Here is a 16835-nt window from a genome sequence, read left to right as displayed (position 1 = left end):
TGTCAAAAAAAAGACAAAAATGTGACAAAAAAAAGACAAAAATGTGACAAAAAATGTGACAAGAATGTGACAAAAATGTGACAAAAAATGACACAAAATTGACGAAAAAAAGGACAAAAATGTGATAAAAATTTGACAAAAAAATTACAAAAAATTGACAAAAAATGATTAAAAAATGACAAAATAGTTACAAAAATGAGTTGAATACCCAACAAAAAAATGATGGAAAAAAAAATCTTACATGAGGAAAAAGATCCTCTTGGTTCAGGCGGGAGTTAAGAGGTTAAACAGAAAAATGATGTGACAAAAAAATGAAGATGTGACAGAAAAATGACCAAAATGTGACATAAAAACGACACAAATTTGATTAAAAAATGACAAAAATGTGACAAAAAATGACAAAAAATTTGACAAAAAATTGCAAAAATGTGATAAAAATTTGACAAAAAATTGACACAAATGTGGGGGAAAAAATGACAAAAATGTGATTAAAAATGACAAAAAAACGACTTGAGTCTGATGGCGGAGGGGAAGAAACTGTTCTTGTGTCGGGAGGTTTGAGTCTGAATGGACCGTAGCCTCCTGCCTGAGGGGGTGAATAGTCCGTGTCCAGGGTGAGAAGAGTCAGCTGTGACCCACAAAAATGTCACAAGAAATTGACAAAAAATGTGTCAAAAAATGACAAAAATGTGACAAAAAAAGACAAAAATGTGACAAAAAATGACACAAAATTGACGAAAAAAAGGACAAAAATTTGATAAAAAATTACACAAATTTGACAAAATATGATTAAAAAATGACAAAAATGTGACAAGAAATGACAAAAAAATGACAAAAAAAAGTTACAAAAATGAGTTGAATTACCCAACAAAAAAATGATGGAAAAAAAAAAAATCTGACATGAGGAAAAAGATCCTCTAGGTTCAGGCGGGAGTTAAGAGGTTAACAGAAAAATGAGGTGACAAAAAAATGATAAAGATGTGACAGAAAAATGACAATAATGTGACAAAAAAATTAAAAAAATGCGATAAAAATTTGACAAAAAAATGACAAAAGTGTGATTAAAAAAATGACGAAAAAATGACTTGAGTCTGATGGTGGAGGGGAACTGTTCTTGTGGCGGGAGGTTTGAGTCTGAATGGACCGTACCCTCCTGCCTGAGAAGAGGGGGTGAATAGTTCATGTCCAGGGTGAGAAGGGTCAGCTGTGACCCACAAAAATGTCACAAGAAATTGACAAAAAAATGACAAAAATGTGACAGAAAAATGAAAAAAAAAAAGACAAAAAAAATGACAAAAATGTGCCAAAAATTTGATAAAAAATGACTTGAGTCTGATGGTGGAGGGGAAGAACTGTTCTTGTGGCAGGAGGTTTGAGTCTGAATGGACCGTAGCCTCCTGCCTGAGGGGAGGAGGTGAATAGTTCATGTCCAGGGTGAGAAGAGTCAGCTGTGACCCACAAAAATGTCACAAGAAATTGACAAACAATTTACACAAAAATGTGACAAAAAATGACAAAAAAAATGTGACAAAAAATGTTAAAAATGTGACAGAAAAATGACAAAAATGTGACAAAATGTGACAGAAAAATGACACAAATTTGATTAAAAAATGACGAAAAAATGATAGAAATGTGACAAAAAATGACAAAAATGTGACAAAAAATGTGACACAAAATGACAAAAATGTGACAAAAAAATAAATAAAAATGTGACAGAAAAATTACAAAAATTTGATTAAAAAAATGACATGAGTCTGAGAAGAGTCAGCTGTGACCCACACGCCTCCGGGTCCTGGAGAGATGGAAGCTCACAGCCTATCACCTTCTCAGCTTCTGCCTGTGCTGCTTTACTGATGGTCTCTCTGTTTCCTCCCAGGTGAAGTCAAACCGATCAAATCGGAGCCGTTCACCGCCATCGACGCCCTCTCCAAACGCCCGCCCTCTCCGCCCGTCGTCCTGGTGCCTCCGCTCAAAAAGCGCCGGAAAAACGTCTCCTTCTCCACGGACGAAATCGACTCCAAACCTCCCGTCCTGCCCTCGCCCGCCGTGCCGCTCTCCCCGTCTGTGCCGGCGCCGTGCCCGCCCTCGCCGTCCCGCCCCCTGGACTCTCCGCCCGCGCTCGTCTCCTCCTCGGCGCGGCCCGCACTCGGCATTCAGCTCCTCCCCTTCGCGTCCAAACCGGGCGCCGGCACCGCGCTGATCCTCCCGCCGTCCCACGAGGCGGACGACTCCAAAAAGCCTCTCCCGATCTCCTCCCCGAAATCCCCCAACAAGCGCGGGAAAGACTCTCCGAAATCGCCCGGCGCTGTCCCGGCGCCGCCGCCTCCCATCATGGTGTGCCGCACGGTGCAGAACCTGCCGCTCGACCACGCCTCCATGTGCAAGATGGCGTACGAGGAAGTGCCCGCGCCGCTCCCGGTGGTCCCCAAGCGCGGGAAAGGCCGGCAGCGCACGGCCAGCCACTCCTTCCGCGAGGAGGACGAGGACGAGAACAGACTGCGCGGCGCCTCCAGTCTGCTGCAGCTCGCCGCCACGACGACCGCCGCGGATCTGTCCGTGCTGGCCGACGTGGCGCTGAAGATGGACCCGGAGGCGGGAGATTCGGAAGAGACGGAGACGTCGGACGAAGCGGAGGAGCACAAGTTCGAGGACCCGTACTGCCCCGAGGCGCTGGCGGTGACGATGTCCCCCGAGGGCGTCCTGGTGTTCATCGAGCACAGCTACTGCCGGCCCCCGCACGCCGCGCCCGCCCCGCGCCGCGCCGGCAAACAGGCGGAGTCCGTGCTGCTGCCGGCCGACCTGAACGCCATCTCGGGGGTGCTGGAGGCGCCCGAGGAGGTGATCGAGGACGCGGCGGGCAGGGACGCGATGGAGTACGCGGCGCCGGCGGGAGACGAGGCGAGTCGCGGTCAGAGTAAGAAGAGGCAGGTGAAGATCGAGCAGAAGGAGGAGAAGAGCCGCAAGAGGCGCCGAGACAAGGAGAACGTGGACCACAGCAAGAAACGCAAAGACACTCAGAGCACGAAGCAGCGCCGCAGGAAGCACCAGGTCAGTCGCCGTTTGTATTTTTATTTTATTTTTTTGTCCAGCTCTACTTCGAGTTCATGCCAGGGGTGGATAACGTCAGGCCCTCAAGCATAAATCCTCTGGTCAGTTTTCAGGGCTGATTTATGATAAGTAGAGGCTAAAGAGTCGGTGACGGAGCCTTTTGGAAAAACAACTTGTAAAAGTAATTGATCATTTCAATAAAATGTGCAAATGCAGTTTAACCTCTTACCACCCGCCAAAACCAAATGCATTCCCTCCTCTTTGCCCATTGTTGTCACTTTTTGTTTCCCTTATGGGTTTTTGACACTTTTTAATAGCTCTTTTGTTACTTTTTTTGTTACTTTTTTGATTCATTTTTGTCAAATTTTTTGCTGGATTTTGGTCACTTTTTTGCTGGATTTTTGTCACTTTTTTGCTGGATTTTTGCCATTTTTGTGCTGGATTTGTCTATTTTTTTTGCTGGATTTTCGTCATTTTTTTTTGCATTTTTTTTGTTACTTTTTTGCTGTTTTTTTGCTGTTTTTTTGACACTTCTTTGCTGGATTTTTGTCATTTTTTTGCTGTTTTTTTTTGGTCATTTTTTGCTGTTTTTTGTCATTTTTTTGCTGTTTTTTTGTCAATTTTTTGCTGGATTTTTGTCATTTTTTTGCTGTTTTTTTTTTTTGCTGGATTTTCGTCTTTTTTTGGCTGTTTTTTTGTCACTTTTTTGCTGTTTTTTGCTGTTTTTTGTCATTTTTTTGCTGGATTTTTTGTCATTTTTTTGGCTGGATTTTTTGTTATTTTTTGCTGGATTTTTTGTCATTTTTTGCTGGATTTTTTGTCTTTTTTTGCTGGATTTTTTGTCTTTTTTTGCTGGATTTTTGTCAATTTACATCCTCATTTTCTTCTCGTTTTTTGTCGCTGTTTTGAAGAAGCTTTTAGGTTTGGAGAATTTGGAGAACAGGAGAAAACATGTTCAGGTGGGAGTTAAGAGGTTCAAAACTAATGTTCACTCATCTGGGTTGAAGGGCTGTCTTAAGGCCATGTTGTGGAGTATTTACTGTGATAATGTTGTGACTGCTCTGCCATGAGACTAGAGGCCGCCATTGCTGTATTACCTCCATATAGTCGCTATTCCTCCAATGGAATGCATTTTGAGGAACATGCTTCAGAGGAGGAGTCTGTAAATCCGCCACGATTTCCCCCTCGGAGTCGTCTATTATACTTTTTACAGTCTATGGCTGTGACCCATAAATTTAAATACGGCTACATTGGACTAAATTGTGTCTAAACTGGTGTAAACCAGAAAAACACTGAACTCGAATGCTTTATTGAAGCATCAATGAAATGATCTTTGATGAATGAATAAAGTGTAGCAGCTGAAGAAGCCACTGGCGCCATCTTGTGTTCACAGCCAGACTGCAGGGCCAACTTGAATGAACGTTGGCTTTAACATCTTAACTCCCGCCTGAACCGAGAGCATTTGGGTTAGGGTTCAGCTTTACCCAAATCCTGTAGGCCAGTGTAACGCCTCATTTGAAAGCTAAGATCTACAAAACTCATCTATATGGATCTTTTTCCTCACGTCATCAGATTTTTTTCAATCTTTTTTTGGGGGTAGTATTCAACTCATTTTTGTAACTTTTTTGTCATTTTTTTGCCACATTTTTGTCATATTTTTTGTCATTTTTGTGTCTTTTTTATGTCATTTTTTTGTCATTTTTTGTCACTTTTTTGTCATTTTATTTATCACTATTTGGTCACATTTTTTGTCATTTTTTTGGTCTTTTTTCTGTCATTTTTTCTGTCATTTTTTTGTCTTTTTTTGTCACATTTTAGTAATTTTTTGCCATTTCTTTGTCTTTTTTATGTCATTTTTTGTCATTTTTTCGTCACTTTTTTGTCATTTTATTCATCACTGTTTGGTCACATTTTTTGTCATTTTTTTGGTCTTTTTTCTGTCATTTTTTCTGTCATTTTTTCTGTCATTTTTTTCTCTTTTTTTGTCACATTTTAGTAATTTTTGCCATTTTTTTGTCTTTTTTATGTCGTTTTTTTTGTCATTTTTTGTCTTTTTTGTCACATTTTTGTAATTTTTTTGTCTTTTTTTATGTCATTTTTTGTCATTTTTTTGTCTTTTTTGGTCACATTTTGGTCACATTTATTGTCATTTTTTGTCATATTTTTGTCATTTTTTCGTCACTTTTTTGTCACATCTTCATCATTGTTTTCGTCTCAGTTTTGTTGCTATTTTCACACCTTTTTTCCAGAAGCTTTTGGACTGGGGTAAAGCCAAACTGGAGAAAATGTGCTCGGTTCAGGTGGGAGTTAGGGGGTTAATTTGTGACATTTCTAACAAACCTCTGTGTGTATAGTACCGAAGTCAGAAGTATAGTCAGAAGTCAAATGTTTTGTTTTTCCTTTATTTCAAGGAGTAGATTCTCACTGAATGAACTCTAACAGAATTACTGTTTTGCACTGTTGACATTTTCTCACTGAGCCTCACGATGCAGTTACAAGAAATAATACAAAGGGTTTCACTTTTGAAGAATTTAACCCCTTAACTCCCACCTGAACCGAGCACATTTTCACCAGTGAGTTTGGCTTTACCCCAGTCCAAAAGCTTCTGGAAAAAAAAAGCTGTGAAAATAGCAACAAAACTGGAAAGGTGACAATAAAGTGAGAAAACTTTGACAAAAAAGTGACGAAAAATTGATGAAAAAGTGGCAAAAATGTCACAAGAAATTGACAAAAAAAGTACTAAAACAATGATGGAAATGTGACAAAAAAGTGACGAAAAAATTACAAAAATTTGATAAAAAATTTACAAAAAAATTTACAAAAATGTGACAAAAAATGTGACAAAAAATGTGACAAAAAATGTGACAAAAAATGACAAAAATGTGACAAAAATGTGTCAAAAAAATTACAAAAAATTGACAAAAAAATACAAAAATTTGGTGAAAAAATGACTAAAAATGTGACAAAAAAATGACAAAAATGTGACAAAAAAATTACAAAAATGTGACAAAATGTGACAAAAAATTACAAAAATGTGTCAAAAAAATTACAAAAAAATTACAAAAAAATTGACAAAAAAATACAAAAATTTGGTGAAAAAATGACTAAAAATGTGACAAAAAATGACAAAAAATGTGACAAAAAATGTGACAAAAATGTGACAAAAAAATTACAAAAATGTGACAAAAAATGTGACAAAAATGTGACAAAAAAATTACAAAAATGTGACAAAAAAATGACCAAAAAATGACAAAAATGTGACAAAAATGCGACAAAAAAACGACAAAAAAATGACCAAAATGTGACAAAAAAATTACAAAAATGTGACAAAAATGTGACAAAAAAATTGATAAAAAATTGACAAAAAAATGACTAAAATTTGGCGAAGAAATGACAAAAATGTGACAAAAAATGTGACAAAAAATGACCAAAAAATGACAAAAAATGTGACAAAAAATGACCAAAAAATGACAAAAATGTGACAAAACAATTACAAAAATTTGACAAAAATGAGACAAAAAAAAGACAAAAAATTGATAAAAAATTAACAAAAAAATACAAAAATTCAGTGAAAAAATGACAAAAATGTGACAAAAAATGAGTTGAATACCCAACAAAAAAATGATGGAAAAAAAATCTGATGACGTGAGAAAAAGATCCTCTCAGTTCAGGCGGGAGTTAAGAGGTTAAAATGTAATGTATAGAAAAGCCAAAACATAAATGGCTTCAGGTCTTCACAGATCCTCACAGCTGAACCATTAATGCAGAGCCACAACAGAAAGCACAGGGAAATGTGTCTCTAAATAATCTGAAGTCACTTTTCCAGGAGTCCGAGGAGGAGGTGGACGTGGAGGAGCTGGAGTCCGGCGAGCTCAGCAGCAGCTCGGACTCTGACGAGGAGCTGCGGCGCCGCGGCGTCTCCGAGGAGGTCCGGAAGAGCGAGAGACTCTTCCTCCAGGAGGCCGGAGTGACCACCAAGCCCGCGCCCTCGTCCGACCACGCGCCGCACCCGCCGCCCGCCCACGTCCCCGTCAAATACGACAACCGCAGCGAGTTCGAGCAGATGACCATCCTCTACGACATCTGGAACTCCGGGCTGGACACGGAGGACCTGGCGCTGCTCAGGACCACGTACGAGAAGCTCCTGCAGGACGACCACGGATCGGACTGGCTCAACGACACGCACTGGGTCAGCCACACGGATATCCTTCACAGAGCAAACACGCGCCGTTTACTGCTGAGTGTGTGAGTGTGTGTGTGTGAGTTCTTGGAATTACGACATTGTGAGGACCAGTTTGAGTTTTTAACCAACAGAGTGAGGACGTTTTAGGAAAGTGAGGACATTTTGGGTGGTCCTCACTTTTTTGAAGGACTGTTTGAGGGTCAAGATGTGGTTTTAGGGTTAGAATTGGGTTTAGATTAGGGTTAGGATTAGGGGCTCAGGGTTCACGGTTAGGGTCTGGTTAATGTATTTTGTCCTCACTAAGACAGCATTGCATGAATGTGAGTGTGTGGGCGCTTCTGTCAGTCCATAAAACCTAAAAGATAATTGTCCTGATTAGACTATAATGTAAATAAGCCGAATTCCCATCTTGGGTCGCCTGTTGCATTATGGGTAGTGGAATTTCTTTCAGCTACCAAACAATATGGATAGTTAGCGTAAAATAACGAAGAAAACTCTGATTTGGACCGTTTTAATCGCTGGAAAGTTGATGATTTAAAGTGTTTTTGTCGTCGTCGTGGAGCTTGTTACAATATTAGCATAAAGTCTATTTTTACACCAGGGCTGAGAACGGAGATAAACAGAAACTGAAAGAACTGAGCAACTGTTCATGTGTAGAGATGCTTCAAAAGTGACGTCCAGTCCTTGTTCACAGAGTTGGAATAACTATGTGAGAAAAACATTTCTGACCCTTGGAAATGCTATTTGATTGACTGCGGAATTCTTCCGCAGTCAATTATTGGTTTTCATGTTCTTTATTATTATTCCTCTTCCATCTTTTTCCCGATTTTCTCCAGCTTTCAGCACCTTCATGCTTTGTGCAATTTATGCAAGTTATGCATCAAAACGTTCCGCATGTTGAGGAGAAGGGTGCTATTACTTTTGGGACTTCTGCAACTTACGGTTTTTCCGCAATCGGACGAAATGTCGGAGATTTTTCCCATTGACTTATAATGGGGCTGCCGCAAATCCATGCTTTTCTGCACCTTTTTCTGCATTTTATGCAATTTCTGCACTTTGTGCATGTTCAGCTTCTGCAACTTGTGGGTTTTGAGAAAAAATTGGCCTTCTGCAGTTTTCCAGTTTTTTTATACGAGAGTTTGAAATTTTTGCATTGGTGTGTATGGGGGAATCCAGCCAATCGGGAGACTCCAGGACTTTCAGCCATTTGTGCAGCTTCTGCCAATCAAGCACTTTCAACAGTTTGACCAGTTTATGGAATTTAAACCGTTTATGCAATATTAACAATTTATGCAAATTAACCACTTTATGCATTTTAAAGCGTTTATGCAACTTAAGAGTTTATGCCATTTAGGATTTATGAATTTGAACGAGTTTATGCAATTTACATAATTTATGCAAATTAACCCATTCATGCATTTTACCACTTTATGCAGTTTATGCAACATGACATTTTATGCATTTTACCAGTTTATGCAAATTAGATTATGCAAATTAAGCAATTTATGCAATTTGAACAGTTTATGCAATTTATGCATTCGCTTCCCGCATTTCCGCAGTCAATCGCAATGGCGCATTTCTAGTTTCTTTTGTTATTGTGAGCAGAGAGATATACATATAAACACACACACACATATACACATGCTTTTCAGTCATGTGACTTTTGTTGTTATGGCGGCCATTTTGAATACCAAAGTAGCATTATGCTGTACTACAACATGTAACAATGTCTCTACTCAGGATATAAATGAAAGACACCTGATTGACAGTGGCATTTTTATGTACTCGTAATCAAGAAGAAGAAGAGCTTTATTCATAAAGCTCCTTTCACAGACATGGTCACAAAGCGCTTTACATGAGACAATTGTACATTCACTCCACTCGGTGGTGGTAAACTACGTTTGTGGCTTCAGTTCCCCTGGGGGAGACTGACAGAAGCACTTTTGCGACTACACACGTCTGCGCCAACGGACCCTCTGACACCACCATACAATCACTCACACACACCATTCATCCTGGCCTATTGTGCATGTTTTTAGTGGTAGGGGAAACCGGAGTACCCGGAGGAAACCTACACAGACACGGGGAGAACATGCAAACCCCACACAGAAAGGCCCCGTCCAGGTGGGAATTGAACCTGGGACCTTCGCTGTGAAGCGAGAGCACTAACCGCTGTGCTACCATGCCGCCCAAATGCCACACTATGCGTGATGTCATTGGAAACGCATGTATAGGCTATGCCATCTAAATGTACTTTATTTGTATTTTTTTACGAGCGATCTGATGATGTACAACATAGCTAATCGATCGCTAATTTGACAGACGGAAATATATTTTACATAAACACTTATATTATTATAGGAACAGGCCACCGTTTTCCCAGACTGATATATGTTCTTTCCTGAGCTTAGACGAGTTGATGTGTACCTGTCTGGTCTTAAAGAGAGGGTAATGTATTATGCTTTTTTCAGTCACATAGCACCAGTCTATATCACACTACAATGATGGCGAAACCTTCTGTTGGTCTGTAAATTAGAATAACTGCCTTGTATAAAATGTCTCTCTCAAAATGGCTGTAGTGAATGTCTTGAAATAGGCCTCTGTCTCTTTAAGAACCTCTGAGCCTTTCCGACACGCCCCCTCCACACGCTGTCTGTGGCATCAGTGGGGAGGGGGTTCTGCTGAGGAGCAGTGGTTGGTTACTCGGCTGGTGACGAAAGCTCGGAGGCGTCTCCAGGAGGTGGGGGCGTTCCTAGGAGGACTCAGGCAAACCTATCCCTAAAATGGCCGCCATCAGAGTTTTTACAGATTACTCAAAAATGCGTGAATGTGCCAAGGCAACACTTCAGGCATGTTTTTAATGAGGGAATGTAAAGCTTGAAAAAGTCCATTTTGCATAATACCCCCCCTTAACGTGTGTGCTCAGTCACGCAAAAAGACCAAAGATGTTGTTAGCATTTAGCCTCTCCTACTCTCCTCCATCTGGCCCAACGGGGGTGAAGTAGAAGCGACCAAGCTTTTCCACATTTTCCCTATTTAAATATAGTCACATGAGTAGTTACACGATCCAAGTCTAGTTACTCAAAATCAAACATGTCGGTTTTTGAAGTGGATCAAAAGGGGAACTATATTGTGAGGCGTAATAACACCTTAGGGGCACTTCGATGTGCACGCAGAGAATTCTATAGGAGTGAAGAATGTTACTGCCTTTAAATGTATGTTTTAAGCGTGTGTCCGCCATTTTGCCCTTGACCTGTTGCTGCACTGACGAACCTGCCCAACCCGCGGCGGAAGAAGAAGGCGCCCGACAACACGCTGCGGGAGCACGTGACGGGCTGCGCTCGGAGCGAGGGCTACTACGCCATCAGCCGCAAAGAGAAGGACGTGTACCTGGACCTGGACCTGCCCGAGCAGGTCATCAGGGAGATGGAGAACACGGACTCTATGGTAAGACCCCCCCGTCAGGGCCTGGGCGGGGCTACAGGGGGCGGGGCTCAAAAAGCTTTTTCTTATTTCATTCTTTATTTTTTAACAAAGTAAGAGGAACAGTAGGAGCTATAAAACAACTGTCAAAAACTGTATCCGTGTCTCTCTGCAGGCAACGAACCGCTTGTTATCATTTTTTGTAATTTTTTGGTCTTTTTTTATGTCATTTTTTTTTTTGTCATTTTTTGTCTTTTTATGTCTTTTTTTGTCATTTTTTTTATCACTTTTTTGTCACCTTTTTGTCGTTTTTTGTCATTTTTTGTCACTTTTTTGTCATTTTTTGTCACATTTTTTGTCATTTTTTGTCTTTTTTGTCACATTTTTGTCATTTTTGTGTCATTTTTTCGTCACTTTTTTGTCATTTTTTGTCATTTTTTGTCACATTTTTGTCATTTATTCGTCTTTTTTTGTCATCTTTCCGTCACTTTTTTGTCATTTTTTTTGTCATATTTTTTTTGTCATTTTTTGTCACATTTTTGTCATTTTTTCGTCACTTTTTTGTCACTTTTTTGTCATTTTTTGTCACATTTTTGTCATTTTTTGTCTTTTTTGTCACATTTTTGTAATTTTTTGTCACATTTTTGTCATTTTTTGTCTTTTTTGTCACATTTTTGTCATTTTTTTCATTTTTGTGTCATTTTTTCGTCACTTTTTTGTCATTTTTTGTCTTTTTTGTCACATTTTTGTCATTTATTCGTCTTTTTTTGTCATCTTTCCGTCACTTTTTTGTCATTTTTTTTGTCATATTTTTTTTGTCATTTTTTGTCACATTTTTGTCATTTTTTCGTCATTTTTTTGTCACTTTTTTGTCATTTTTTGTCACATTTTTGTCATTTTTTGTCTTTTTTGTCACATTTTTGTAATTTTTTGTCACATTTTTGTCATTTTTTGTCTTTTTTGTCACATTTTTGTCATTTTTTTCATTTTTGTGTCATTTTTTCGTCACTTTTTTGTCATTTTTTGTCTTTTTTGTCACATTTTTGTCATTTATTCGTCTTTTTTTGGCATCTTTCCGTCACTTTTTTGTCATTTTTTTGTCATTTTTTTTTTGTCATTTTTTGTCACATTTTTGTCATTTTTGTGTCATTTTTTGTCACCTTTTTGTCGTTTTTTGTAAATTTTTTGTCATTTTTTGTCACATTTTTTTTGTCATCTTTCCGTCTCTTTTTTGTCATTTTTTTGGTCATTTTTTTGTTACATTTTTGTCATTTTTTCTGTCATTTTATTTTTTTAACAAAGTAAGAGGAACAGTAGGAGCTAAAAAACAACTGTGTCAAAAACTGTTTCCGTGTCTCTCTGCAGGCAACGAACCGCCTGTTATCAGAGAGACGGTCCGAACAGCGCCGCCTGCTGACCGTCATTGGAACCGCAGCCACACTGGACTCGGACCTGCTCAAACTCAACCAGCTCAAGGTACAAACTTTTCTCCTTCTTATTTTGATTAGAAAATATGTTTCACACCATTGCACGGTGTCCAAAGTGGACGATTGAGCGACTATTTGTCTGCTCAGGTTTCCACTTTTCTTCAACATTAGGTCTTCTTTTTGGATTGAAATGAAGCAGAGCAGCCATTGCTTTTTACTCATTAATTCCTCATATATTCAATGTTTGTTGTGCAACACTCTGGGTGCTACATAAATAAAGTTGACACTGATATTCCACAGACCATCTATGGCGGCAAACACACATCACCCGCCAAAAATACACGTCCAATTCACTTTTGAACATTGAAATTTCCCATAATCCCTGTGATGGAATTTTTCAAATCAAGAAATGAAACGTGCATGGTTATTTTCGTGTATAGAACATTATTAATTTAGTATTTGGAGATTAAAACAGCAGCAAGAAGCCTGTGATTGACGACACAGCGACGGTTCTCTGCAGGGGACAGAACTTTACCTAAATATGACCTTTGACCTACTGGTTAGAGTTTGATCGTCCTGTGACTCTGGCCTGTGCTTCAGTTCCGTAAGAAGAAGCTTCGTTTCGGGCGCTCGCGGATCCACGAGTGGGGCCTGTTCGCCATGGAGCCCATCGCCGCCGACGAGATGGTCATCGAGTACGTGGGGCAGAACATCCGACAGGTCAGTGCTGGTCCTGGAGGGAGGAGGGAGGAGGGAGGAGGGCGTCCGGCACAGAGGGGCTCACGGTCTGTGCCTGTGTTTGCAGATGGTGGCGGATAACCGAGAGAAGCGATACGCACAGCAGGGCATCGGCAGCAGCTACCTGTTCAGAGTCGACCACGACACCATCATCGACGCCACCAAGTGCGGGAACCTGGCGCGTTTTATCAACCACTGCTGCACGGTGAGTCAGGCTTTATTAAACCACAGCTGCACGGTGAGTCAGGCTTTATTAAACCACAGCTGCACGGTGAGTCAGGCTTTATTAAACCACAGCTGCACGGTGAGTCAGGCTTTACTAAACCACAGCTGCACGGTGAGTCAGGCTTTACTAAACCACAGCTGCACGGTGAGTCAGGCTTTATTAAACCACAGCTGCACGGTGAGTCAGGCTTTATTAAACCACAGCTGCACGGTGAGTCAGGCTTTATTAAACCACAGCTGCACGGTGAGTCAGGCTTTATTAAACCACAGCTGCACGGTGAGTCAGGCTTTATTAAACCACAGCTGCACGGTGAGTCAGGCTTTATTAAACCACAGCTGCACGGTGAGTCAGGCTTTATTAAACCACTGCTGCACGGTGAGTCAGGCTTTATTAAACCACAGCTGCACGGTGAGTCAGGCTTTATTAAACCACAGCTGCACGGTGAGTCAGGCTTTACTAAACCACAGCTGCACGGTGAGTCAGGCTTTATTAAACCACAGCTGCACGGTGAGTCAGGCTTTATTAAACCACAGCTGCACGGTGAGTCAGGCTTTATTAAACCACAGCTGCACGGTGAGTCAGGCTTTATTAAACCACAGCTGCACGGTGAGTCAGGCTTTATTAAACCACAGCTGCACGGTGAGTCAGGCTTTACTAAACCACAGCTGCACGGTGAGTCAGGCTTTATTAAACCACAGCTGCACGGTGAGTCAGGCTTTATTAAACCACAGCTGCACGGTGAGTCAGGCTTTACTAAACCACAGCTGCACGGTGAGTCAGGCTTTATTAAACCACAGCTGCACGGTGAGTCAGGCTTTATTAAACCACTGCTGCACGGTGAGTCAGGCTTTATTAAACCACAGCTGCACGGTGAGTCAGGCTTTACTAAACCACAGCTGCACGGTGAGTCAGGCTTTATTAAACCACAGCTGCACGGTGAGTCAGGCTTTATTAAACCACAGCTGCACGGTGAGTCAGGCTTTATTAAACCACAGCTGCACGGTGAGTCAGGCTTTATTAAACCACAGCTGCACGGTGAGTCAGGCTTTATTAAACCACAGCTGCACGGTGAGTCAGGCTTTATTAAACCACAGCTGCACAGTGAGTCAGGCTTTATTAAACCACAGCTGCACGGTGAGTCAGGCTTTATTAAACCACAGCTGCACGGTGAGTCAGGCTTTATTAAACCACAGCTGCACGGTGAGTCAGGCTTTATTAAACCACTGCTGCACGGTGAGTCAGGCTTTACTAAACCACAGCTGCACGGTGAGTCAGGCTTTAACCCCTTAACTCCCACCTGAACTGAGCACATTTTCTCCAGTTTGGCTTTACCCCAGTCCAAAAGCTTCTGGAAAAAAGCTGTGAAAATAGCAAAAAAAACTGAGACGAAAACAATGATGGAAATGTGACAAAAAAAGTGAGAAAACATTGACAAAAATGTGACCAAAAATGGATGAAAAAGTGGCAAAAATGTCACAAGAAAAATGACAAAAATGTGACAAAAAATGACAAAAATTTGATTAAAAAATGATGAAAAAATTTCAAAAATGTGACAAAAAATTGACAAAAATTGACGAAAAAATGACAAAAATGTGATTAAAAAAAAACTTACAAAAATGTGCTAAAAATTTGACAAAAAAATACAAAAATTTGACGAAGAAATGACAAAAAAGTTAATAAACCACAGCTGCACGGTGAGTCAGGCTTTAATCCCTTAACTCCCACCTGAACTGAGCACGTTTTCTCCAGTTTGGCTTTACCCCAGTCCAAAAGCTTCTGGAAAAAAAAGCTGTGAAAATAGCAACAAAGCTGAGACGAAAACAATTATGGAAATGTGACCAAAAAGTGACGAAAAATTGATGAAAAAGTGGCAAAAATGTCACAAGAATTTGACAAAAAATGGAAGAAAAAATGACAAAAATGTGACCAAAAAAAATGACCAAAATGTGACAAAAAATGACTAAAAATTGATAAAAAATGGACAAAAAAATCACAAAAATGTGACAAAAAAATCACAAAAAATGGACAAAAACATGTCAAAAATGTGACAAAAAAATACAAAATGTTGACGAAAGAAATACAAAAAAATTACAAAAAAGTTAATAAACCACAGCTGCACGGTGAGTCAGGCTTTAACCCCTTAACTCCCACCTGAACCGAGCACATTTTCTCCAGTTTGGCTTTACCCCAGTCCAAAAGCTTCTGGAAAAAAGCTGTGAAAATAGCAACAAAACTGAGACGAAAACAATGATGGAAATGTGACAAAAAAATGACGAAAAAGTTCTGAAAAAGCGGCAAAAATGTCACAAGAAATTGACGAAAAAATAACAAAAATGTGATAAAAAATGGACAAAAAAAATGACAAAAATGTGATGAAAAATTACCAAAAATGACAAAAAAGTTACAAATGTGATAAATATTTGACTTTTTTTTTTTTTAAATGACAAAAAAAATGACAAAAATGTGATAAAAATTTGACAAAGAAATGACAAAAAATGACCAAAGAATGAAAAAGAAAAAAAAAAGAAAAAGACAAAAATGTGAAAAAAAAAATTATTAAAAAAATGACAAAAACATGTGACAAAAAAAATTACAAAAATGTGATAAGAAAATGACAAAAAATGACAAAAAAGCTACAAAAATGAGTTGAATACCCAACAAAAAAATGATGGAAAAAAAAATCTGATGACGTGCGGAAAAAGATCCTCTCGGTTCAGGCGGGAGTTAAGAGGTTAAACCATAAAATGACAGAAAATCCTCAATGCATTTTTTCCTAATATTTATACTGGTAATCTCCAGCAAACGTTTCAAATAGATTTTTTTGCCCGTCTTTCAAACACAACGGTTCTTCCTTCCTCCGCAGCCGAACTGCTACGCCAAAGTCATCACCATCGAGTCGCAGAAGAAGATCGTCATCTACTCCAAGCAGCCGATCGCCGTCAACGAGGAGATCACCTACGACTACAAGTTCCCCCTGGAGGAGAACAAGATCCCCTGTCTGTGCGGGACGGAGAACTGCCGCGGGACGCTCAACTAGACCCCATCGCCGCGGAAACGCCAGGAACCCGAATATTAAACTCCCTTTCCGTAGTTTGGCCCAGTTCGAACACATTTCTCAGTATCTGTTACATCCCTGACTCGAGCTGCGTTTTCTCGAGGCGCGGCAGGTGAAAACGTCCAGTTCTTTATTTGTTTGTCTGTTTTTTTATTTTAATTTTAACGTCTAACGTCAAAAACAGGCCGAGCTTTCCCTTCACGAGCTTTATCCTGTGTGGGTTTTGTCTGAAATCGCTCCAACATGGCGGCGCTCCCTCCTCTTTCCCGCGCTCATCCATTCACAAATACCGACATGTTTAGTGTCCACAAGACGCACGGAATCCCCCCGATAACACTATGTAATCCGAATACGGTCATTTCTTTTATTACAGGCTCGGCCTTGACAATACTTGGAAGTTTTTTTCAGTCTTTTAATATCTCGTTTCTGCCTGATTTTTTTTTTTTAGCTTTGAAACGTCAAAACAAGGAGAAAAGTCCATTTTTTCTTCTTTCCACCAACAAATGTATTCAGAAACCAAACAAATCTTTGTAGCTAATACATCAACAACATTAGAGATGCACCGATCCAGCTTTCTGTCGATATCCGATATGAGTAGTTGCTGTGAGTGAAAATGTCGGTCGTCTTGGCTCTAGTGTCAGATCAATAAAGTCTCATTTTTGAAGAACATTACATTAACCTCTTATCATTAACCTTAATCTTTTGGGAAACACAATTTTCCCTCTTTTTAGCCAT

The 16835-nt window shown here is 39.9% G+C and overlaps 1 protein-coding gene across 2 annotated transcripts in view; it reads left to right on the top strand.

The window, feature by feature from the left end:
- setd1a (SET domain containing 1A, histone lysine methyltransferase) overlaps positions 1-16157 on the top strand; it is a 48460-nt gene extending 32303 nt beyond the window's left edge. For both annotated transcript variants that reach the window (XM_079564318.1, XM_079564317.1), the window contains exons 18-24: positions 1877-3048; positions 6875-7250; positions 10497-10678; positions 12020-12130; positions 12682-12801; positions 12887-13024; positions 15909-16157. In XM_079564318.1, the coding sequence (XP_079420444.1) occupies positions 1877-3048; positions 6875-7250; positions 10497-10678; positions 12020-12130; positions 12682-12801; positions 12887-13024; positions 15909-16082 (2273 nt within the window). In that variant the 3' untranslated portion in view covers positions 16083-16157. The remainder of the gene's footprint in view (positions 1-1876; positions 3049-6874; positions 7251-10496; positions 10679-12019; positions 12131-12681; positions 12802-12886; positions 13025-15908) is intronic.
- Positions 16158-16835: the final 678 nt, after the last annotated feature.

Source organism: Gobius niger (genome assembly GCF_951799975.1).
Source record: "Gobius niger genome assembly, chromosome: 10".
Lineage (NCBI taxonomy): Eukaryota > Metazoa > Chordata > Actinopteri > Gobiiformes > Gobiidae > Gobius > Gobius niger.
The sequence above is the reverse complement of the archived record's forward strand: the minus strand, read 5'-3'. Positions and strand labels throughout refer to the sequence as shown.